General features: G+C 36.5%; 9 protein-coding genes across 11 annotated transcripts in view; 4 read left to right on the top strand and 5 right to left on the bottom strand.

Annotated features, from left to right (window-relative positions):
- Window positions 106-1,412, top strand: LOC104708350 (peptide methionine sulfoxide reductase A2-like). Its single transcript, XM_010424901.2, has 2 exons — window positions 106-563; window positions 898-1,412. Exons 1-2 carry the CDS (start codon window positions 144-146, stop codon window positions 1,147-1,149), a joined length of 672 nt encoding a protein of 223 aa, XP_010423203.1. The 5' UTR covers window positions 106-143; the 3' UTR covers window positions 1,150-1,412.
- On the top strand, window positions 2,462-3,784 carry LOC104708351 (peptide methionine sulfoxide reductase A2-like). The gene is made up of 2 exons (XM_010424902.1): window positions 2,462-2,961; window positions 3,339-3,784. The coding sequence occupies exons 1-2, from the start codon at window positions 2,548-2,550 to the stop codon at window positions 3,588-3,590; spliced, it is 666 nt and encodes a 221-aa protein (XP_010423204.1). The 5' UTR covers window positions 2,462-2,547; the 3' UTR covers window positions 3,591-3,784.
- On the top strand, window positions 4,058-5,345 carry LOC104708352 (3-isopropylmalate dehydrogenase 3, chloroplastic-like). The gene is made up of 7 exons (XM_010424903.2): window positions 4,058-4,105; window positions 4,187-4,273; window positions 4,380-4,496; window positions 4,597-4,704; window positions 4,802-4,855; window positions 4,948-5,100; window positions 5,170-5,345. The coding sequence occupies exons 1-7, from the start codon at window positions 4,058-4,060 to the stop codon at window positions 5,269-5,271; spliced, it is 669 nt and encodes a 222-aa protein (XP_010423205.2). The 3' UTR covers window positions 5,272-5,345.
- LOC104708355 (cyclin-U4-2-like) lies at window positions 6,573-7,855 on the top strand. The gene is made up of 2 exons (XM_010424905.1): window positions 6,573-6,989; window positions 7,294-7,855. Exons 1-2 carry the CDS (start codon window positions 6,619-6,621, stop codon window positions 7,601-7,603), a joined length of 681 nt encoding a protein of 226 aa, XP_010423207.1. The 5' UTR covers window positions 6,573-6,618; the 3' UTR covers window positions 7,604-7,855.
- Window positions 7,751-10,004, bottom strand: LOC104708354 (glutamate dehydrogenase 2). The gene is made up of 7 exons (XM_010424904.2): window positions 9,630-10,004; window positions 9,406-9,519; window positions 8,998-9,294; window positions 8,763-8,879; window positions 8,420-8,670; window positions 8,254-8,329; window positions 7,751-8,175 (listed from the first exon to the last, which is right to left on the bottom strand). The coding sequence occupies exons 1-7, from the start codon at window positions 9,735-9,737 to the stop codon at window positions 7,903-7,905; spliced, it is 1,236 nt and encodes a 411-aa protein (XP_010423206.1). The 5' UTR covers window positions 9,738-10,004; the 3' UTR covers window positions 7,751-7,902.
- LOC104708356 (probable pectinesterase 50) lies at window positions 11,849-14,700 on the bottom strand. Of its 2 annotated transcripts, XM_010424907.1 has the most exons (6): window positions 14,406-14,700; window positions 13,910-14,188; window positions 13,604-13,807; window positions 13,349-13,507; window positions 12,250-12,329; window positions 11,849-12,136 (listed from the first exon to the last, which is right to left on the bottom strand). In XM_010424907.1, exons 1-6 carry the CDS (start codon window positions 14,607-14,609, stop codon window positions 11,977-11,979), a joined length of 1,086 nt encoding a protein of 361 aa, XP_010423209.1. In that variant the 5' UTR covers window positions 14,610-14,700; the 3' UTR covers window positions 11,849-11,976. The 2 variants fall into 2 exon arrangements, with proteins under 2 accessions (XP_010423209.1, XP_010423208.1); XM_010424906.1 differs by lacking the exons at window positions 11,849-12,136; window positions 12,250-12,329 and adding an exon at window positions 12,869-13,155 and having other exon boundaries at window positions 13,269-13,507.
- Window positions 15,670-17,503, bottom strand: LOC104708357 (probable pectinesterase 49). Its single transcript, XM_010424909.1, has 5 exons — window positions 17,231-17,503; window positions 16,836-17,114; window positions 16,548-16,751; window positions 16,199-16,437; window positions 15,670-15,994 (listed from the first exon to the last, which is right to left on the bottom strand). The coding sequence occupies exons 1-5, from the start codon at window positions 17,435-17,437 to the stop codon at window positions 15,835-15,837; spliced, it is 1,089 nt and encodes a 362-aa protein (XP_010423211.1). The 5' UTR covers window positions 17,438-17,503; the 3' UTR covers window positions 15,670-15,834.
- LOC104708358 (pectinesterase PPME1-like) lies at window positions 18,515-21,380 on the bottom strand. 2 transcript variants are annotated; one of them, XM_019228926.1, is made up of 6 exons: window positions 21,273-21,380; window positions 20,039-20,203; window positions 19,649-19,924; window positions 19,304-19,510; window positions 18,967-19,205; window positions 18,515-18,880 (listed from the first exon to the last, which is right to left on the bottom strand). In XM_019228926.1, exons 1-6 carry the CDS (start codon window positions 21,309-21,311, stop codon window positions 18,721-18,723), a joined length of 1,086 nt encoding a protein of 361 aa, XP_019084471.1. In that variant the 5' UTR covers window positions 21,312-21,380; the 3' UTR covers window positions 18,515-18,720. The 2 variants fall into 2 exon arrangements, with proteins under 2 accessions (XP_019084471.1, XP_010423212.1); XM_010424910.1 differs by lacking the exon at window positions 21,273-21,380 and having other exon boundaries at window positions 20,039-20,311.
- Window positions 21,760-22,230, bottom strand: part of LOC104709893 — a 5,451-nt gene continuing 4,980 nt past the window's right edge. The window contains exon 11 of the mRNA XM_019228833.1: window positions 21,760-22,213. Coding sequence (XP_019084378.1) covers window positions 21,760-22,213 — 454 coding nt within the window. The remainder of the gene's footprint in view (window positions 22,214-22,230) is intronic.

The following is a 22,230-nucleotide window of genomic DNA, read 5'->3' on the forward strand; positions in this document are numbered from 1 at the left end:
AAGATTAAAAGAGAGTGCAAGAGAGCCATTCTTTTTCTAGTGCATGAACAATACGTGTCCATCAATCTAGTTGCATACTTCATGCACATTAATATAGTATCCCTTCAAGGCTTAACAGTTACAAGCTCACAACACTAACTAAAATGGATTCTTCTCTCAAAGTTCAGGAGACTCAACTAGTTGATGTTGTAGATACACCTGAAGTTGCTCCTTCTCTCAAACCTCAGGAGCCTCAGTTAGTTGACGAACCTGCAATTTTTTCTTCTCCGATAGCTGAGGAACCCGACAACGATGTTCCGGCTCCCGGAAACGAGTTTGCTGAGTTCGCCGCAGGTTGTTTCTGGGGAGTTGAGCTTGCTTTCCAGAGGGTCCCTGGCGTGAACGTGACTGAGGTCGGTTACACTCAGGGGATCTCACACAACCCTTCTTACAAGGATGTCTGTACGAACACCACGAACCATGCAGAGGTTGTTAGAGTTCAGTATGATCCCAAGGAATGCACTTATGAGACGCTTCTTGATTTGTTCTGGTCTAGGCATGATCCCACCACCTTGAATCGTCAGGTATCGGTTTTGCTTGGTTTTTGTATCTAACTTTGTGAAATTTATGGCCAAATTCTTATATACTTGCTCTGCTTGATTCAATGGCTTCTCCATTCAAAAATTGCATGTCTTTTAAGTTGTTCAGCTCTCTCTTGTCACATTACTTAATTATGGATCTGTCATCTGCGTAATTCTTGATTGGTTTGGTTGGCTTGGAGACTTGTATATATATGGTAATGCTTTAATAGAGTTTGTGTTTTTTGTCCTCAATTTTAGCTTTGATAGTGAATGTGATATTAGACAACTCTTCAATTTCTTTACTAATTGATAGACACTGATGTTTTGAATGTTGCAGGGAAATCTTCTGGGAGCACAATACCGATCAGGTATATACTTCTACACACCTGAGCAAGAGAAGCAAGCACGTGAGTCTCTAGAGAAACAGCAGACTAAACTGGAGGATAAGATTGTGACTGAGATCTTACCGGCTAAGAAATTTTACAAAGCTGAAGAGTACCATCAGCAGTACCTCGCCAAAGGCGGGAGGTGTGGCAACGCGCAATCCCCTGCGAAGAGCTGCAAGGACCCTATCCGCTGCTCCGGCTAATCAGGAAGTCTTTGTTCCTCTGCTCCCAAAACAGAGGATTCTCAGAGGATCTTTTTACCTGGGAGTTGTTTTAATTAGCATTTGTCGTAGATATGGATTGCAAAGAGTTTGTTCTTGTCCTGTTCATGATCAGTACTAGCTTTCTTGTTATATGTAAGTCTGGCTTAGCATTGTTTTACATCTATGGACAGAGAACGATACTCATGTGCAAATTACTGCTTGTTTTGTTAGCTTATTACAGTCAAGTTGTGTCATTGGAGTTCTAGGCAAAGTAGTGAAACCAAATCCTTAAGCCGGTGGGAAACATTTAAACCAAAGTGATATACAAACAACGTGATTGCCTTTACTTTAGTCTTACATCCGGACTAAGATGGTTTTAACCTTGTGTTGCCGTATTATTCTGATGAGCAAAGCTCCTATTTATGTTCTTTTGTGCATGAGGCTTCTGTTCCTACTACCAAAGGCTAAATAAAACCACCCAATCCGCTGTTACGGCTAAAAGCTGTTTTCCTCTGCTTCCCTCCCAAAACAGAGGATTTAGCATTTAGGAACTTGCGTAAAGCTTGTATAAAACCGACGAAGTTGATTACACGCAATGAAACTACTTCTTTGGAATTTCATTTGCATTCTTGTAATACCGATATTACACTCAATGTACATAAAACCACACAATCATCGTGATCCGTAAATTAAGGACCCTAGATCTAATCTCGTAAACTCAATTATTCTCCCAAAAAGTCATCGACATGGTAATTGAAGCCGACGAATAAAAAAAGTGTAGCAGGGCCACTCCTCTTTTAGTGCTAGTCCATTACCAATGTCTTTCTAGTTTTTATTGCATAATACAAATGTGCCCACCAACGTAGTTGCATACTACCATATTGCTTCTTTAAGTCATCCGTGTAACTATAACATACATGACTTATAACATATGAAAAAGAGAGAGATGAAGAAAAAAAAAAAAAAGCACAGAAGAAAGGTCTAGAATACTATAGCCGGAGAAAAATCAATGTCAACGCTTCACAAATCACAATTTGCTATACAATAACATATTTTCCAAGTTGCGACAAAAGCAACATGTTTTCCAAGTTTGGATCAATGCATAAATCAAAATTTTTTTGTTTAATAGACATTTTTTAAGTACAAGTAAACAATGACGCGTGATATATTAACAATTGACCAAACTATTAAATGTATTTTGCTTGTGTGTCAAAACCACTGCTAAATTTTAAAAATCTTATTTAGTGTTGACGTAGCTGTTAATCTCTGACTATGACTGGCTTATTTCTACTATATAAATCGATCGTCGAGAGGCTTTATCATCAAAACATCAAACAACAATACTCTTTTTAACAATTAAAAAAACTTATCACCAAAAAAAACACATCTGAGTTAGCTATGGATTCTTCTCTAAAAGCTCAGGAGCCTCAAGTTGTTGAGACACCTGATGAAGTTGCTCTCAAAGAATTTTATATGAAGCATCATTTAGCAGAGACACCTGTGATTGTTCCTTCTCCGATAGCTGAAGAGCCCGACAACGATGTTCCGGCGCCGGGAAACGAGTTTGCTGAGTTCGCCGCAGGTTGTTTCTGGGGATTTGAGCTTGCTTTACAGAGGATCCATGGAGTTACCGTGACTGAGGTTGGTTATACTCAGGGAATCTCAGACAATCCTTCTTACGAGATTGTCTGTACGAACGCCACGAACCATGTAGAGGTTGTTAGGGTTCAGTATGATCCTAAGGAGTGCACGTATGAGACGCTTCTTGATTTGTTCTGGTCTAGACATGATCCAACTACCTTGAATCGTCAGGTACCTTTTTTCTGGTTTTGATGACTTTGGAAATTAAGTCAAACTTTTTGGTCATGTTCATGTTTTTAATTCTTGCTTTGATTGATTCAATGGCTTCTCCAGTAATATATAGTTTCATCGAAACTTTCAAGAATGTTAACTTTTGGTTGACTTTTTTGGTGGAATCTTCATTTCAAATATTTGCATAATTCGGATTGGTCTAGTTTAGAGTCATGTATGGTAATGTTTAGAGAGAGTTTGTACATGTTCTTGTCCTGAAACTTCGATTTGATTGTGGTGATCTTCAGTTTTAGCTTTCATAGTGAATGTGATATGGTAGCCATATCATTCTTATGAAAAAGTTCAATTCCTAACCGATCTTTGAAAACCGGTTGCAGGGAGAACTTGTGGGAGCACAATACCGATCAGGTGTATATTACTACACACCCGAGCAAGAGAAAATAGCACGCGAGTCTCTAGAGAAACAGCAGACAAAACTTGAGAATAAGATTGTGACTGAGATCTTACCAGCAAAGAAGTTGTACAAGGCTGAAGAATATCATCAGCAATACCTCGCGAAAGGTGGGATGCATGGTAACGCGCAATCCCCTGCAAAGAGCTGCAAGGACCCTATCCGATGCTACGGCTAATTAATCCAACCAAAAAAAAGCCTTTGTTCCTCTTCTCCCAAAACAGAGGATTCTCAAAAGACCTTTACCTGTTTGTTTGTGTGTGACGTGTGTCTTAATTTGTAATTCTCAGCTCATAATAAAAGATGTATCTTACCTCTGTAAAACTTGTATTCGCTTCTCAAAATCAACAATTAAATTTATTAATGAATAACTCCTCCTGGCTCCTACTAGCATACAATTTTAGTCATCAAATATTTTTATAATTGAAATGTTTATAAGATAAAATTTTCTTTACCTGTTACCCTATTCATGCGTAATGGGTCCATATTTTAGCCTCACGAACTACTTAATAATGTAAACTCAATTCTAGTAGTCAAGCACACCACCACACAACTTGCTGCCTAGGCAGCAAGCCAGCAACAATTTTTTCGTCCGTTGTTGATCTCGATACTTCCACCGGAAATATCTGGTTACGTCATGGAGAAATGATTGCGCATGTAGCCGTTGTTGTCCCCATTGATTTTTCGAGTGTTGTTTATCATGCGTTTATGAGATTTTCTGACTTTCTTGTGGGGGAAAACAAAGTATTTTTGATTGTTTCTGATTCTGCTTAGGTTGATCGTATTGCTCGTGTGGCATTTGAGATTGCTAAACAACGCCGCGGTAAACTTTGCTCTGTTGACAAGGCTTCAGTCTTGGAGGTTAACTTCTTTATTTATCTTTTAAAAAGGAGTTTAATTCTAATCTTGAATTGAGATTTGTGTGTGTTAGATCCAGGATTCAATGTTTGTTCTTGAAACTATATAGGGGTCGATATTGTGGAGGGAAAGAGCAACGAAAATGTNCTCAGAGTATCCTGAGGTTGAAGTCACCCATCTACTCATTGACACCGCTGCAATGGATCTTATTCGCCACCCAAAAGAGGTGATCTTCTTCTTATTGCAGCGGTGTCACTGTCATTCACTTGATGTCTCTTTGACTAGTGAATGATGACTCTCACAAAACTTTGTGATATATGTTTCAGTTTGATGTCATCTTGACTGGGATTATGTTTGGTGATATTCTCTCTGATCTTGCGGCTGTGATCCCCGGAAGTGTAGGATTGCTTCCATCTGCTTCCTTTGGTGATTCTGTGAGTACCACGATTCAAACTAATACCTAAGTCCCTTTTGTGTGTGTATGTGTTTGAGAAGAGATTCTTGATTTTCTCATATAATTATGGGATACAGGGGCTTGGAATCTTTGAACCTATACATGGCTCTGCACCTAAACACTATGGGAAGGTTGTTGCATCACCACCATACATACCCTTTTTGTCGCTCATGGCGAAATGGATGAGATTTTAAGAATGTTGATATTGAGGTAATTTTTGCAGGACACGGTGAATCCATTGGCAAGTGTTCTATCAGCTGTAATGCTTTTGAGATACGGTTTGAAAGAAGAAAATGCTGCAAAGAGGATAGAAGATGCTGTTTTCGATGTTCTTGATCGTGGATTCAGAACACGTGATATTCACACTCATGGAACTGTAAGTCAGCAATACAAGAAAAAGTTACATAGGTTATTGATTTGATAACCGAGTTGGTTTTCTGGACAGATACTGGTAGGTTGCGAGAGAATGGGGCAGGAGATACTGAGATCCCTGGATGCCAAAGTTGATAACAGAGTCTTAGCCTCAACTGGAAGTTTGGTTTATTAGCTGCAAAAGTTTTAATAAAAGCATAATCTATAGTTTGATATTCAAATAAGCACCATGTTTGTTTATATGTTTGAAGATAAATAAAAATAAACTGCATGTGTATTTGTGTGTGTATCTAGAATGATTATGATGGTGATCTTCTTATCTAGATGTTGTACGTGGTAAATGTATTCCAGTGATTATAAATTAGACGTTGTTGTGTCACCTCGCCTCTAATTTATGTTTTGGTGCTCGTTTTATCAGAAAAATGCAGTTCACTTTTTTCAATGTTCTTGGTAATGATTTCAGGTACAAATGTGACACATTGAAAAGCCTTAGATGGTTTAACATTTACAAATAAACTTTTGCTGATAAGATTTATGCAATGAGATTGATCTTTTTATTATTCATGAATTATATTGAGAAGCTAATTAAAGACATGGGAGGATCAAAGTTGGGAGATTTCAAGCTTCTCATACTGAATTTGGTATCAATTTTGTTGTCGACGTCGTTGTCATCATTGATACAGGGTATAAAGATCAATTTATTTCACATTCAGAATATATAACACTGTGATATAATAATCTTCTAAAATACTCCAATTAATAATAAATAACGAGAAGGAAGTGAAAAAGACTTCAGAAGCATTCAGTGAACTTAAATATACACAGATCTTTTGAATATTCTCACAACATGTTGCTCATTATCTCTTTAACGTGTTTGTCACCTTTGGTCCTCCTCCTGGCTCGTCACTTCTCCACACGGCGTTGTCTTAGTGGCGCTAAATATAGTAGCATCATTTTAACGATATTGTTGGGTATCTCTAATCATATTTATCAACTTAATATTAGGTAACTTTCTTCAGCGTAGAACATTGGATAATTGAAAAAAATAATTCGAGTATTGTTATGTCAACTAATACCAATTAGTTTTCTTCTTTTCATCAAATCTTATATATTTCAATCTTATATATATCCTTCCTTCCTCTCTATAAAGCTAGAATAAATTGAATGACACTTACCTAGTGACTTTATTCATCTAATTAAATTAAAACATTATGTTTCCAATATGCCAGCCAAATGGGTCCAAATATAGTGGTTGGGGCTAAGAATATATTGCAATTAAACCATAAATCAAAATAAGTTAACTTTGAATATTACATGTTGGTGATAAGAAAATAAAATCATAACTTTTAATGAATTTAAAGTGAGAACCCAATGATCATTAGCATGACTTGTGTTAATATATACAACATTTAATATATTATTTCTTCTATATAAACACAGCCAAACCGACAGGCAAGAGAGGAGACAAACAACAAAACAAGTCCAATCCATGTAATAAAAACTACATACACATCTCTCTCCAATGGCTCATCAGATTCAGAAGATGTATCACGATCAAGAACCGATGGCTGAGATCATTATGCCAAATGTCATAACGGCTATGGCATCTCTCCTACAAAGGGTGTCTGAGATGAACGACGATCTGAGCCGTCCGTTCGGGGAACAACAGAGGATATCAGCTTTCTCTGCACTGACCAAACCTTCGATATCGATCAGAAGCTATATGGAAAGGATCTTTAAGTACGCAAATTGTAGCGACTCGTGTTACGTAGTCGCGTATATATATTTGGATCGGTTCATACAAAAGCAGCCTTTTTTGCCCATTGATTCCTATAATGTCCATAGGCTCATTATCTCCAGCGTCTTGGTCTCTGCCAAGTTCATGGATGACTTGTAAGTTGCCTTCTCTTTTTATCTTTCTTTTTTTCTTAACGCTAAGATTAGTGTTTTTATTCAAACAAAAAAAATCAAATTTAATGGATTGATGCATGCAAGCTTTTCTTTCTTGATATTTTTATTCTAAAAACTACTATTAGTAAAATGTTGGCCTAGTTGTGTTACTTGTTATGCCGTCTATCGTCTACCGACTAACATTTTTTACACTCTTAAGTTGAGTCGGGTGTATATTATCTTCGTATAGTCTTATAGTTCCCTTTTTTTCTAACATTTTATCTCTAACATATTATCTCTAATGTAGGTGTTACAATAATGCATATTATGCAAAAAATGGAGGAATCACCACAGAGGAGATGAACTTATTAGAGCTGGACTTCTTATTTGGAGTCGGATTCAAATTGAATGTGACATGTTCTACTTACTACGACTATTGTTCTTCACTACAAAGAGAGACGGTTATGAGGACGGTGTACTCTCCGGATTTAGAACCTTCTTTCTTGCTTACAAGTTTTGATAAGAATCGTCTAATGCATTTATACGACGAAGATTCACAATCTATCCATCGTAATAGTCAAGTCACCACAGCTGTTTGCTACATTCGAATATCATAGATCAAGTTATAATATGTAACATATGAAACCTTATTAAGGGATATGTAACAAACTTTTTTGAGAACTTCAAATTAATTTCTGGTTCTAATAATATATTTTGATTGTTTCAATTTGCTTTGAGAAGTGAAGGACCATAAAATCCAATAATATCTCTTATTCGAATCTGTTAGTTTTATTTCAAATCCATTTTGTTTCCTTTTCCATTTCGGAAGCTCAATGATATTTCAGTAACAATGAAACAAAAAAAAAAAACAGAGAAAACAGAGAAAGAAACAGAGTATAAGGGGGATTCAGATGAATTAAGCTTCCCAACCACGTAATTGGGTGGCTCTAGCGACTCGGTTAACTCCAAGAGTGAAAGCTCCCATACGGAGGTTGCAGGAATGAGTATGGCACATTGTCTTGATGTTGTGGAACGCTCGAGTCATGTACTTTTGCAGCTCCAAGTTCACTTTCTCCTCTTCCCACATGAAACCTTGAATGTTCTGCACCCACTCAAAGTAACTCACGGTCACTCCTCCTGCGTTTGCGTATATATCTGGAAGTATAATCACTCCTTTCTTCGACAGAATCTGCCCAAAACCAAACAGATTAGGATTATATTCTAGGAAGCTTTAGGGACGGGTCTCTATGTGTTATCGATGCATTACCTCATCAGCCTCTGGATCGGTTGGATGGTTTGCAGCCTCTACTATAAACTTTGCCTTCACATCACCAGCATTTTCCCTGAGCAATATATGGAAAAATTTAAGAATCAGAAAGTGATTCTCTATGGTTAAGGTGGATGTTACGAGTGAAGTTTTTTTTTGTACTGACTTGTTCAGGACACCACCAAGAGCACAAGGGATGAGAACATCGCACTCATGAATGAGCAGTTCTTCTGAACTCATAGCGTCTCCACCAGTGAAATCAACGAGACTTCCAGTAGCGTCTTTGTGTTTCAGCAGAGCGTTGATGTCGATACCTTCAGGGTTCCTAACTGCACCAGTAATGTCGCTTACTGCAACCACTTTACCGCCTTTCTCGTGGATCAGCTTCGCCGCCCATGTTCCAACATTCCCAAAACCCTGTTGACATATTTATACAAATCTTTTCAACTTCTCTTCCTCATCATATGATACAAAATTTAAGCTTGAGATTAGCTCATAGTTTATTTTACCTGAATAACAAATGTCAAGCCCTGAATCGATTTCCCGTACTCAGCAAGAAGAGCTTCGGTGGCAAAGACTACACCACGTCCTGTGGCAGCTTCCCTACCTAGTGAACCACCAAGATCCTACACCAAAGTGATGCAACAACAGCAAAAAAAGCTCAAAACTTTGGTAATCACACAAACAAACATTGGAATAATAAACCATGAGATCCAACCAAGTTAAAAAAAATGAGAAACTAACAATGGGCTTTCCAGTGACAACAGCAGGGGAATGACCATGAAACTTGGAGTACTCATCAAGAATCCAAGCCATGGTTTGAGCGTTAGTGCCCATGTCAGGAGCAGGGACATCGGTGTGAATACCGATGAGATCATGGATCTTCTGGGTAAAGACACGAGTGAGTCTCTCAAGCTCACTCAAACTCAAGTCACGAGGACTACAACCGATCCCACCTTTAGCTCCACCGTATGGGATGTCAGCAACAGCAGTTTTCCAAGTCATGAGCTGAGCCAATGCGTTCACTTCATCGGGATCAACCTTTCAAAAACCAAAAACCAAAACAAACCCTTATAAAAATTCCAGATCCCTAGATTAAAACGCACCAAAAGCTTTTCAAATTCAAGAAAAAAGATCAGATTTTTAGCAAACCTCAGGATGATATCTGATTCCACCTTTCATGGGACCACGAGCATTGTCATGTTGAACCCTGAATCCGATGTAAGAAACGAGAGTTCCATCGTCTTTAGGTATCGTACACTCCACCTGAGAAATCGATCGATCACCAAATCCCAACATTTGAGACGAATTTGTAGTAAAAAAAAACCCAAACAACAAAAGAAAAAAAGAAAAAAAGGGAAGAAGAAAAGTCAAACCTTGATCTCTCTAAAGGGGATCATAAGACTCTTCTCGATCTTGGAATCCAAACCCAGGATTCTTGATGCATGACGGAAGTTTCTGTTCGTTGCAGCTAAAGCATTCATCTTTTCACTTTGAAAAGGAAGAACAAACAAAAACAAAAATCCAAAGTGATCCGAAAGATCCAAAGGTTTCAAAAAAAAATTGAAACTTTTTGTATCTGATGATCGGAGGAATCTACCAAATTGATTGAAATGGGGAGGGTCACAAAAACAAAATCTTGGGAAGAGAATTGTTTGGGTTTGTTGTGAAGGAATTGGGAAGAGAAGGGAATTGAGTATTTGTAGGGGAAAGCGTAATTTGAATGAGAGAAGATTGAGATTTTTTTTTTTTTTTTGGATATTATTTTTGACGTATCCTACGTCAGACCCAGACACTAAACATATCCTTTTCAAATGACTCTTCTACCCCTACTTTTCTATTTGGGACTCTTTTGTTTTTGTTTTTGTCAATCTATCTTTTTCTAGTCAAACATATTTATATGTATCTTTAAAAAGAGGGAAAATGTATTTTTGTCACCAATTAAAAAAAGGGATTAATATTCCAGTTTAAATTTCCTATATATATATATATATAAAACAGACTATGTGTATGTCTCTGTTATTGACCATATAAACAAAATAGAATTTGATTACAACCTCTAAACATCATCCCTCACGTTTGATATATACTCTGCTAAAATGAATTCAGATGTTATTTTATCAGAATATTAAAACGAAGTTAATAGAAATATTTTAATATTTTTTGTTTTTCTTCTGTTCTTATTATAATAATCAAAATTGAAGATTTGTATCAAACTAAAAGAAAAATTTACTATTGGTTTTCTCAAAAAAAAAATCCGATTTTTTTTGTTATAACTGGTTTCGTGGAGCCCCAACAAGGATGGAGCTGGGACAGACTTTTTTTAGGGAAGGTGTTATGTGACTTTCTTTTTTACCGTCATGTTGATTAATAATACTACTATTTGCATAGCTCTTTTTCCAAAAATTGTTTATCTTACTAGTATGACTTATCAGACATTTAATATTTTGAGGAATACATTTAACATAATCTTATCATACACAGCAAATTATGGATAAACATTCAGAGCCTGCTTACATAAGCTCCACGTTTGAAACATGCATCTAGTGCAATGGATTGGGCATTCTCCAAATATTATATAAAGAAATACTATTTAAAGGGCATTTTACGAAAATCTAGCCATAATTTGGTGAAATTATAAATCGGAATATACTGTAGAATAATATGACCAACAACAACAAAAAAAACAATTTAAAACTTTTATAACAATAGGTGTACCGTGTGTGTATGTATATGTTGTTTATATATGATCAACAAAACGTGAAAGGAAAAAATATTGACCGTCAATGTTATCACGAGGAGATGCGAAACACAAGAAGTGACGTGATTCCCTGCGGGAAGTCGTACTAATATGGTTTCTAAGCGATCTGAGCCGTTAAAAAATCCGATGGTCATCAATCGTAAGAACCAGATTCGGGGAATCTTAGTCAGACTCGATCGATCCGGACCCAACCAACACACGTTGCAGAAGTTGCTATCTGAACCGTTGAAAAGCTGTTTTTTTTTTTTTTTACATTGTTATTGGATGGCGACTCTCTGCTGACCTGGCTGTGACGCGGCTACTCGGAGGCTTCGTCGGTGTTCATATCCAATGTTTCTTTTAGTTATCTTTATGTGAAGACCATATTGGGTCTTTAATTAATTGAATAGTTTTTAAAAATATGCATGCATCTCTTATTTGATTCATACATTAATCTATAAGCTAAGGCCGACAAAAAAGAAAGAAAGACGAAGCTAGCTAATTCATAAGTTAACATTTGCAACTAGAACTATAAAATTGATGAACTCGAGACAATGTGCGTAATGTATGACTAATATATTTTGTCTTTACGTTTTCTTTGCTATAAAAAACAAAATTCTAATAAAAACATATCATGGACAGATTGGACTCTTTCCTTTGTTTGTACTTCAAACATATACATCACTCAATGGTGTGTGAATAAAATTTATCTTAATTTTGTCATTCTGGAAAATTATAGACTCATAGGACTTGCTAAAGGGAGAAAAATACCACAAACTTCTGAGCTATGATGATAACGAAACGAATAAATTTGGGATGCACTATATATAGGATATAGCTTTATATAGAGAGAGACAAAAATATCTTTATCGCATTCATATCTCAAACAATATAAAAAAAAATAAATTAATCGATGGGAACATGTCGCTGACAAACGATGGTTACAAAAAAATCACAACCAATAATTTGTTTTAAGAAATATATCAGTATTTGGGAGCAGGAAGTAGCCATGTGGAGCCCTTGATGTAACCAAGAGAGATGAAAGGCCTAACTTCGTTTTGGTCAATATCTTGGGTGTAAGGCACTCTCTTCGCTACGTGTGACCCTGGTCCGAAACACTTGTATTCCCCATAGAAGACCGTCCTGTATTCCACACAAGGCACAATATCGAATACACAGTTTATAATCAGAATTATAAAATGTAGTTGATTGAGTTAATATATGTGAATGAGATGATATGATCAAATGTTTCGTACTTGTCGTATTTACGGTTGAAGTTCTCCCTCCAGCCAGATGGGTTGACCACGCTGGTCATCTCTGTGAAAGCATAGATGACTTTTGGGTGGCTCATCCAAGACCGACCCAAATAAATTCCGGTTCCTGTTCCAGNTATGTGAAGACCATATTGGGTCTTTAATTAATTGAATAGTTTTTAAAAATATGCATGCATCTCTTATTTGATTCATACATTAATCTATAAGCTAAGGCCGACAAAAAAGAAAGAAAGACGAAGCTAGCTAATTCATAAGTTAACATTTGCAACTAGAACTATAAAATTGATGAACTCGAGACAATGTGCGTAATGTATGACTAATATATTTTGTCTTTACGTTTTCTTTGCTATAAAAAACAAAATTCTAATAAAAACATATCATGGACAGATTGGACTCTTTCCTTTGTTTGTACTTCAAACATATACATCACTCAATGGTGTGTGAATAAAATTTATCTTAATTTTGTCATTCTGGAAAATTATAGACTCATAGGACTTGCTAAAGGGAGAAAAATACCACAAACTTCTGAGCTATGATGATAACGAAACGAATAAATTTGGGATGCACTATATATAGGATATAGCTTTATATAGAGAGAGACAAAAATATCTTTATCGCATTCATATCTCAAACAATATAAAAAAAAATAAATTAATCGATGGGAACATGTCGCTGACAAACGATGGTTACAAAAAAATCACAACCAATAATTTGTTTTAAGAAATATATCAGTATTTGGGAGCAGGAAGTAGCCATGTGGAGCCCTTGATGTAACCAAGAGAGATGAAAGGCCTAACTTCGTTTTGGTCAATATCTTGGGTGTAAGGCACTCTCTTCGCTACGTGTGACCCTGGTCCGAAACACTTGTATTCCCCATAGAAGACCGTCCTGTATTCCACACAAGGCACAATATCGAATACACAGTTTATAATCAGAATTATAAAATGTAGTTGATTGAGTTAATATATGTGAATGAGATGATATGATCAAATGTTTCGTACTTGTCGTATTTACGGTTGAAGTTCTCCCTCCAGCCAGATGGGTTGACCACGCTGGTCATCTCTGTGAAAGCATAGATGACTTTTGGGTGGCTCATCCAAGACCGGCCCAAATAAATTCCGGTTCCTGTTCCAGTGATTTTGCAATGCACGAACGTGTATCCGTTTTGTTCGTTCGCACTTGATCTACTCTGTGCCGTGATCACTCTTAACCCATCTCCAACAGCGTGCAATTGCGTATTCTATTGATTTATATAAAAATATATATGTATCTTTCAAAAAATCATGTGTTATATATATAACATATTATATCATGTTAAAAGAGATAATAAAGTTACCAAGTACAAGGAAGCTCCTCTTCCGAAGATAAAATCATAGGTTCCTTCGATGTAACAGTCCTTGAAGAAATGGTTGCCTTTGTCGTCGCAGAGAGTATCTTGAAAACCGTAGAATTTACAGCTGTAGAAAGCTGCTTTATCTCCGTTGATCCTCATAGCTAGAGCTTGTCCTTGTGAACCTGGTTTCGGCATTGGAGCTGTGTTCTATAGAATAATATAAAAAAAATGTACACATAAATTATATTAGTAGCAATAAATTAACCTTTAGTGTAATGTAGTTACATAGAAGGAATATATTTCACGTACTCTAATGATGAGGTTAGCTGCCTGAAAATAATCAGACCAGACGATAAGAGTTGCACTCTCTACGGTTCCGTACTTAGCGGCTGTCCCGTGGTAAGTCAAGACCGTTTCCGCACCAAGTTGACCAAGCAACGTAACGAATGGTCGAGCTATGTCGACCGTGACCTTCTCATTGTACACACCGGGAGCCAACTTGATGATCACACGGTTCTTGTTTCCTGTAGGAATGCTCTTGATTGCTTCGTTTATTGTCTTAAAGTTTCCTCCTCCTTTTTGATTCACCTGTAATGAAATTTTCATTTTTCATTCGAATTAGCGCGCACACACACATGCACAACTAAAACCAAAAATTTTAGATTCTTTTTTTTTTTTTTACTTTGTTTCTCAAACTGAACAAGATACTCAAACCTATACCCCTTCTTTAAACGGTGGAGTTTTTTTTTTATATATTTAAAGATCGAATTAAAATTAAACGAATGGGATTAGAATAGTATAGTACGGTGATAATAAGTCGTGATGCTTCAGCAGCATCGAGGGCGGGGTCTAGCTTGCCCTTTCTCTGAGAATAGGGTTTAACGTTGTTCTGGAACCATTGTGGGATTTGGGCTCTGTTTTCTGGAATAGGATCTGTATCGGTGGCTAGAACCACTGGCGAAGCAAAAAAGACAAGGAATGCAACCACGGACATTGACATGTAACCCATCTTTTATTATTTTCTTTTATTTATTTTTCAAAATAAAAGAAAATAATGAAAAAGGGAAGAAAAAAAAAAAAAAACTACGTTACTAGTCTTATTTACCTTGAGAATGGAATAAATGAAGAAGCATCAAAGGGGTTTTTATACTTGTCTTGTTTGTCGATGTCTGACCGGACAGAACTTATTTTTACTATTCTCGTTTGTGGTTTATATTTCTTGAAGCATTTGATTTTGTTGTAATTATCTATCGCCATCTACGAAAAGGAAAATTTACTGTTGGCAAAGTTAACATGTTGAATATTGACTCCTCCAAAAAGAAATCTATTATTGCATTTCTATTTATGAATTTACCAAAATTAAGGACTTAAACAACAATTTGTGTTTGAATGTAAATTTGCTAGACAGGAATACTTAGTTCAGTGGTAGCTAAATTTTGGTGTTTGCTTTACGTCAAATGAAAGTTTTTTAAGTGATTTTTACACTTTTTTAATAGGACTACTGTATATACTTTTTTTGTTTCCATGTGTATGATATGCCCATTATTAGGATAAAAAGTTACATAATTTTCTTCCTAAAACATAAATCCGTAACTTTTTTATACTATGATTTTTAATTAAATACCAATTCTATGATGCTTTACTAAAAATATTACTTCAGGTCAAATATGATTCCAAATGGTGTTTATCTCTAAAATTACAAAATCACATATTCGGCATTTAGTGAAATCATGTTTTGGTGAAAAAATTCACGTTCTTGCTTCAACAATTGAAACTAAATAGTTAAAACTACAATATATAAAATATAGCCAACCGAAAATATAACAAATTTTCCCCCAAATTATTATCATTAGTTTCAAAAAATTGATAAATTCATATTATTAATCAGTCACGTCACACTATAATCATAACACATTCGCATCATCATTGGATTTAAATCGCCTTACCATCCAAATCCATAGTATATATAGGGTTTAGAGTTTATGATTTAAACGATGTACAACCAACCGAATTTTGATGATTTGATAGATCAATAAATAATGAACCAGAACGTCCTAGCTAGTTCTTATCAATAATCGACTTTATTATAATAAAACCAAAACTACACAAGTCTCTACTCCTCCATCATAACAGGAAGAGAGGATTTCTTAGAGAATAAAATGTACAACTGTGTACCATATACATTTTTTTTTTTGGGTGAAAATTATAGAATTTTTGTTATGAAGGGGTGTAGTTTAGTAAACGGGAGAAGGGAGAAGCCATGAAGAGCCTTTGATATAGCCGAGGGAAAGGAAATGGTTAGCTTCTTTGTTGTCAATGTCTTGTGTATGTGCCACTCTCTTAGCTTTGTGTGATCCTGGTCCCGTGCACATGTATTCTCCATAAAACACCGTCCTATCATTCATAATGTCAAAAATGTTATACAATGTCAAAAAAAAATTTTGCCGCAATATATCTAGTTGAGAAATTAAAAATTAAAAATATGAAAATATTAAACTTTATCTCTTATATACTACTAGTGTCTAGTGTTGGTTTCTTAATTCTTATCATTTTGGATCTATACATTTACGTAATATAGATTGAAATTGATAGACTTACTTGTCATGCTCGCGCACCCTGTTCTCTTGCCATCCGGATGGGTTGACGACACTGGACATCTCAGTGTAGGCATATACGACCTTAGGGTGGCTCATCCAAGCCCTACCCAAGTAGATCCCGGTTCCGACTCCAGTAACCTTGCAATGCACAAACGAATACCCGCTTTGGTCGTTTGAATTCTGTCGATTGTGTGCTGTGATCACTCTTAATCCATCTCCAACAGCATGCAATTGCGTATTCTATGGATCAAAAACAAAATAAAACACGACGTAGTAATCACTAATCAGCCATGCGTAATAATTAAATGTATTTAAACAGATCAGAAGAACTAATTAAAGTATACACGTACCAAGTACAAGGAAGCTCCTCTTCCGAAAATAAAATCATAGGTTCCTTCAATGTAACAGTCCTTAAAGAAATGGTTGCCCCTATCGTCGCAAAGAGTGTCCTGAAAACCATAGAATCTGCAGTTGTAGAAAGCAGCCTTATCGGCGTTGATCCTCATAGCTAGAGCTTGTCCTTGTGTACCTGGTTTCGGCATCGGAGCAGTATTCTATAGGAAATAAAAAAGTCATTACAAACTAATCCTTTAAGTGTTATAGTAGCTACTAATTAAGTTTTTAGAATGTATACATACTAAAATGTGTAAGTTGGCTGCCATAAAATATTTGGCCCAGACGATCAGCGTGGCACTCTCTACGGTGCCGTATTTAGCGGAGGTTCCATGGAACGTCAAGTTGGTTTCAGCACCAGGTTTGCCAAGCAATGTAACGAATGGTCGGCCTACGTCAACTGTGACTTTCTCTTTGTATACACCAGGAGCCAACTTGATGATCACACGGATCTTGTTTCCTACCGGAATGCTCTTGATCGCTGCGTTTACTGACGTAAAATCGCCGCCTCCTTTTTGGTTCACCTGCATTGAAATTAATAGTGTGCATTGATTGAAATGGAAAAATGCACAAGACGAAAGCTGGATTCATAATACGAGAATATTATCTTATAAATTTAATAAACATGTGATGCACTTACGGTGATGATACGTGGTGATGCTTCAGCAGCTTCGAGATCGGGGTCGAGTGTGCCTCGTCTCGCGGGAAAGGGTTGAACGTTGGCCTTGAACCATGGCTCAACTTGGGCTTTTTCCGCGGGAATCGGAGTTATATCGTCGGCTAGAACCACCGGTGGCGCAAAAACTACAAGTAATGCAATCAGGGACAGAGAAATGTAACCCATCATTTATTTTATTTTTTATTTTATTTAAAAATATAAAAAAGAAAAGAAAAGAAAAAAATATTTATTTATTTATTTACTTCTAAGAATGGAAGAGATGAAGAATCCCTTGAAGGGACTTTTATATACTTGTCCGGATCGTCCATGTCTGACCGGATAGATCTCTTTTTGCTATTCTCGTTTGTGGTTTTTCGCCTTCCTTTTGACATTCTCGTTTGTGGTTTATATTCCTTCAAGAATTTTTGAATTTTGATAAAGAGTAATTTCTCGTGCACTTGGTGTGTGATTAATATGGAATTCAATTAAGAAGCTTGTTTCTGTATAATCAGTAATATATATATTTTTTTTCCGTTCAATTATATTTCTTTCCATTTATTATATTCACATTCAATAATAATCAATCAGAGATCGATCAAAGATTCGGGTCAAAATCATTTGTTAACATTAAAAGGCATTGCGTGATTGCCGAAACTGCATCGTTAATTTAACCTCGAGCTTTCCCTAGGCTCATGGAAAAGTACCAAAATCGTTTTATCGACTAATTAGATGCTACATATATTTCACGTAAAGAGTCTGTTTAATTTACCGGTTAGCTGCTCCATATATTTCACATAAAGAGTGGAACATTACCAAGTAGTCAATTATATATGCGTGTCCATTATTTAAAGTATAATTTTTTTTCTTATATTGATTAAAATGTAGATTAAATTATTGATATGATTGAAATGATATGGCGCTAAGCGTTTTCTTTGGTAGGTTTAGAGATGATAAAATATGGCGGTATGAAAAGAGATGATGGTTCAATTATATTACGATGGGTAAAAGTGATTGTACGTTAAAACTCGGGACAAACATTCAGTTCTTATATTTTAATCGATCTTATTCTTATGATTAAAGTGCTTGCGGTAAAAAGTTCACACCCATTAATTATCCTTCTGGATAATTATGTTGATAATCATCTCCGTAAGACCGTAAGTTCGTAACTAATAATTAATGCTCGTCCACATCTTGAAATTTCTATCTTTTAAACATGAAATAAAAATAAAAATTGATAATAGGATGTCTTATAAATGTATCAAAGTATATTATGAATCGAGGCACCATTTTTATTATAGTGAAACCAAAATTACACAAGTCTCAACTCCTCCATGATATTCAAAGAAAGAAGGACTTTTAGAAAAGAAATTGAAAATTAGCAAAAATGAAACCGATATACATATTTCGGTGAGGATAAGTATAGTTTTAAATATATTAATTTTAGTTCTGATAGGTTAATAATATTAAAGAGTTTACAATGCGGGTGGTGGGAGAAGCCACTTGGATCCTTGGATGTAGCCGAGGGAAAGGAACCGGTTAGCTTCGGTGGGGTCAATCTCTTGTATGAATGGAACTCTCTTGGCTGAGATTGATCCTGGTCCTGAACACTTGTACTCTCCGTAGAACACGGTCCTGTAATTTTTAGATGGAACCGGCATAAGTGACCAGACGATTAGGTCATCACAACGTGTCTATGTAATATATGAAACTGGACTTACTTGTCATGAGCGGGGGTCTTGTTTTCTTGCCATCCGGCTGGGTTTACGACGCTGGTCATCTCGGTGTAGGCATAGACAACCTTAGGGTGGCTCATCCATGCTCTTCCCAAATAAATTCCTTCACCGACTCCAGTCACCTTGCAGTGCACGAAAGAGTATCCGCTCTTCTCTTCTGCGCTCTTACCTGCGTGTGCTGTGATCACTCTAATACCATCTCCGACCACGTGCAATTGTGTTCCCTTTTAAATTCAACATGTACGTATAGAGATTTCAGACTTTATTTATTCAGAAAATTATAATGTATGAAATGCGATTATCTAGGGTATCGTTTGTGTACCAAGTACATAGAGGTACCACTTCCGAAGATGAAATCGAATGTCCCTTCGACGTAGCAGTCCTTGAAGAAATGGTTTCCGGTATCGTCACAGATTGTGTCTTGGAAACCATAGAATTTGCAGTTGTAGAAAGCAGCAAAGTTTCCTGAGATTCTCATAGATAAGGCTTGTGCTCCCTTTGTTTTACCATCTGGCGCCGGGGCAGTATTCTACATATCCAAAAAAAAACAAGTCATTCGAAATCTAGGGAAACTCGCATATGTATTGGCCTAAAATGAGAAAGTATCATTGCCTCATGGGCCTTGACTAGGCACATGTATATAGTACGTAGGATACTTCATATATACCTTAACGACAATGTTGACGGCCATGAAATAGTCGGATAAGATAATGAGAGAGGCACTATCGACGGTTCCATACTTGGCGGCAGTACCGTCGAAGATGATAACGGGCATGGCAGTGGGCTGTCCCATCAATGTGATGAAGGGTTGGTTCCTCTCGATAGTGACCTTCTCTTTGTAGTCACCAGGAGCTATCTTTATGATCACCCGCTTTGTGTTCCCTGCAGGAACGCTCTTTATTGCGGCGGTTAGTGTTGTGAATTCACCTCCCTTTGGATTCACCTGCAATCGTTACATATATAAATTTCAAATTTTGTATCAAAATATTTTGTTCGAGATTGATCGAGTGATAGTTTGGGGACAATATAGTATGAAGTAGTAGTGTTTTTTTCATACGTTGATGATACGTGGAGCAGCCTCAGCAGCGACGAGTGCTGGATCTAAGCCTTTACGTTGAGCCAATGGACCAACGTTGGCCTTGAACCACTGCTCCACTTGGGGTTTGGCCTCTGGGATTGGTGTCACATCATCTGCGAACACCACCGGTGAAACAAAGACCACCAACAGGCCTAATAAAATGGACACATTTGTGTATCCCATTATTTTTTTTATTTTTTTTTGTTTTATTAAAAATGGAAAAAAAGTTTTTTTGTTTTTTTTTGTTTTTTTCTTTTTTTGGATGATTTGATGGGAAGATGGCCATCGGTTATATATACTGTTAAAGAGATGGGGAAATATTTTTCTTTCATTTCGTTTGCTATTATTGTTTGTGGTGATCCATTTTTGTATCCTGCTATAATTTCTCTTGAGATATATTTAGACCGGAGGCTTTTTCAATTTTAAAATGTTTTAGAAATTAAGGCTAAATATATATAACCTTAACCATTCCGCTTTAGATTAATAAATCAAAATAATTAATTTATTTTACTATATTAAGAAAGTGATTTTGGAGTATTATTTTCTCCAAATTTTAATTTCCTTGCAAACAACAATAATTACATACACACAAAGGTAAATTCGTCATTTTCTCAAACGACACAAGTAGTTGTCAGGAGCTGAGGGAGGATGACTCAACCTGGCTCCACAAGGCCTCAGCGTAAGCCTTCTCCTCTTCTCCAACGAACTCTACTCTTTCTCCAACTTCAGTTTCAGCTTCTTCTTCCTCTTCTTCTTCTTCTTCCACTTCCTCCTCAACTTCAGTTTCTCCACACAAACTTCTAGAGCTTTCCCTAAACTCAGCAAAAGCTTCCTTCATTGCCAAACCTGTAGCCGGTTTATCACTCCATCCATATTTTGGAGCCGGTAAAACAAACGGCAGCACAATATCATTGATCTTAGACCCGTCGCATGAGTCAATATCTTCATGAGGTGGAGGGAAAACGAATACAATCCCGAGCTCGTAGTTGCATACACGAAGTTTACTGACCGGTTTGATGGCATTGTGGGACTGGTCCTGGTTGTTTCTGGAGGATTTGGAAATGGTCTGTCCCCATGCAGCTGCACTGAAATTATGTGAGCCGCAGTAAACCCAACCAAAAGAAGAAGACCGTGAGCCTCTTGAGGAGGTGAAAAGTCTCCTAGCCACCTGATCATAGCTTATAAAGACATTANCCGGTGAAACAAAGACCACCAACAGGCCTAATAAAATGGACACATTTGTGTATCCCATTATTTTTTTTATTTTTTTTTGTTTTATTAAAAATGGAAAAAAAGTTTTTTTGTTTTTTTTTGTTTTTTTCTTTTTTTGGATGATTTGATGGGAAGATGGCCATCGGTTATATATACTGTTAAAGAGATGGGGAAATATTTTTCTTTCATTTCGTTTGCTATTATTGTTTGTGGTGATCCATTTTTGTATCCTGCTATAATTTCTCTTGAGATATATTTAGACCGGAGGCTTTTTCAATTTTAAAATGTTTTAGAAATTAAGGCTAAATATATATAACCTTAACCATTCCGCTTTAGATTAATAAATCAAAATAATTAATTTATTTTACTATATTAAGAAAGTGATTTTGGAGTATTATTTTCTCCAAATTTTAATTTCCTTGCAAACAACAATAATTACATACACACAAAGGTAAATTCGTCATTTTCTCAAACGACACAAGTAGTTGTCAGGAGCTGAGGGAGGATGACTCAACCTGGCTCCACAAGGCCTCAGCGTAAGCCTTCTCCTCTTCTCCAACGAACTCTACTCTTTCTCCAACTTCAGTTTCAGCTTCTTCTTCCTCTTCTTCTTCTTCTTCCACTTCCTCCTCAACTTCAGTTTCTCCACACAAACTTCTAGAGCTTTCCCTAAACTCAGCAAAAGCTTCCTTCATTGCCAAACCTGTAGCCGGTTTATCACTCCATCCATATTTTGGAGCCGGTAAAACAAACGGCAGCACAATATCATTGATCTTAGACCCGTCGCATGAGTCAATATCTTCATGAGGTGGAGGGAAAACGAATACAATCCCGAGCTCGTAGTTGCATACACGAAGTTTACTGACCGGTTTGATGGCATTGTGGGACTGGTCCTGGTTGTTTCTGGAGGATTTGGAAATGGTCTGTCCCCATGCAGCTGCACTGAAATTATGTGAGCC

Source organism: Camelina sativa, chromosome 8 (assembly GCF_000633955.1).
Source record: "Camelina sativa cultivar DH55 chromosome 8, Cs, whole genome shotgun sequence".
Lineage (NCBI taxonomy): Eukaryota > Viridiplantae > Streptophyta > Magnoliopsida > Brassicales > Brassicaceae > Camelina > Camelina sativa.

Excerpts from the sequence above, each read along its gene's own strand:
- LOC104708350 (XM_010424901.2), top strand. The coding sequence starts at position 144 with ATGGATTCTTCTCTCAAAGTTCAGGAGACTCAACTAGTTGATGTTGTA. Across the intron at positions 564-897 it reads CCACCACCTTGAATCGTCAG|GGAAATCTTCTGGGAGCACA; the intron begins GTATCGGTTTTG and ends TGAATGTTGCAG.
- LOC104708351 (XM_010424902.1), top strand. The coding sequence starts at position 2,548 with ATGGATTCTTCTCTAAAAGCTCAGGAGCCTCAAGTTGTTGAGACACCT. Across the intron at positions 2,962-3,338 it reads CAACTACCTTGAATCGTCAG|GGAGAACTTGTGGGAGCACA; the intron begins GTACCTTTTTTC and ends AACCGGTTGCAG.
- LOC104708355 (XM_010424905.1), top strand. The coding sequence starts at position 6,619 with ATGGCTCATCAGATTCAGAAGATGTATCACGATCAAGAACCGATGGCT. Across the intron at positions 6,990-7,293 it reads GCCAAGTTCATGGATGACTT|GTGTTACAATAATGCATATT; the intron begins GTAAGTTGCCTT and ends TCTCTAATGTAG.
- LOC104708354 (XM_010424904.2), bottom strand. The coding sequence starts at position 9,737 with ATGAATGCTTTAGCTGCAACGAACAGAAACTTCCGTCATGCATCAAGA. Across the intron at positions 9,295-9,405 it reads GAATCAGATATCATCCTGAG|GTTGATCCCGATGAAGTGAA; the intron begins GTTTGCTAAAAA and ends GGTTTTTGAAAG. Across the intron at positions 8,671-8,762 it reads GCTTGACATTTGTTATTCAG|GGTTTTGGGAATGTTGGAAC; the intron begins GTAAAATAAACT and ends ATATGTCAACAG.
- LOC104708356 (XM_010424907.1), bottom strand. The coding sequence starts at position 14,609 with ATGGGTTACATGTCAATGTCCGTGGTTGCATTCCTTGTCTTTTTTGCT. Across the intron at positions 13,508-13,603 it reads GAGGAGCTTCCTTGTACTTG|AATACGCAATTGCACGCTGT; the intron begins GTAACTTTATTA and ends ATAAATCAATAG. Across the intron at positions 12,330-13,348 it reads CTTGGATGAGCCACCCAAAA|GTCATCTATGCTTTCACAGA; the intron begins GTCATCTATGCT and ends AGCCACCCAAAA.
- LOC104708357 (XM_010424909.1), bottom strand. The coding sequence starts at position 17,437 with ATGATGGGTTACATTTCTCTGTCCCTGATTGCATTACTTGTAGTTTTT. Across the intron at positions 17,115-17,230 it reads CATCACCACGTATCATCACC|GTGAACCAAAAAGGAGGCGG; the intron begins GTAAGTGCATCA and ends ATTTCAATGCAG. Across the intron at positions 16,438-16,547 it reads GAGGAGCTTCCTTGTACTTG|AATACGCAATTGCATGCTGT; the intron begins GTACGTGTATAC and ends TTTGATCCATAG.
- LOC104708358 (XM_019228926.1), bottom strand. The coding sequence starts at position 21,311 with ATGGGATACACAAATGTGTCCATTTTATTAGGCCTGTTG. Across the intron at positions 19,206-19,303 it reads GTGGTACCTCTATGTACTTG|GGAACACAATTGCACGTGGT; the intron begins GTACACAAACGA and ends TGAATTTAAAAG. Across the intron at positions 18,881-18,966 it reads AAGACCCCCGCTCATGACAA|GACCGTGTTCTACGGAGAGT; the intron begins GTAAGTCCAGTT and ends TAAAAATTACAG.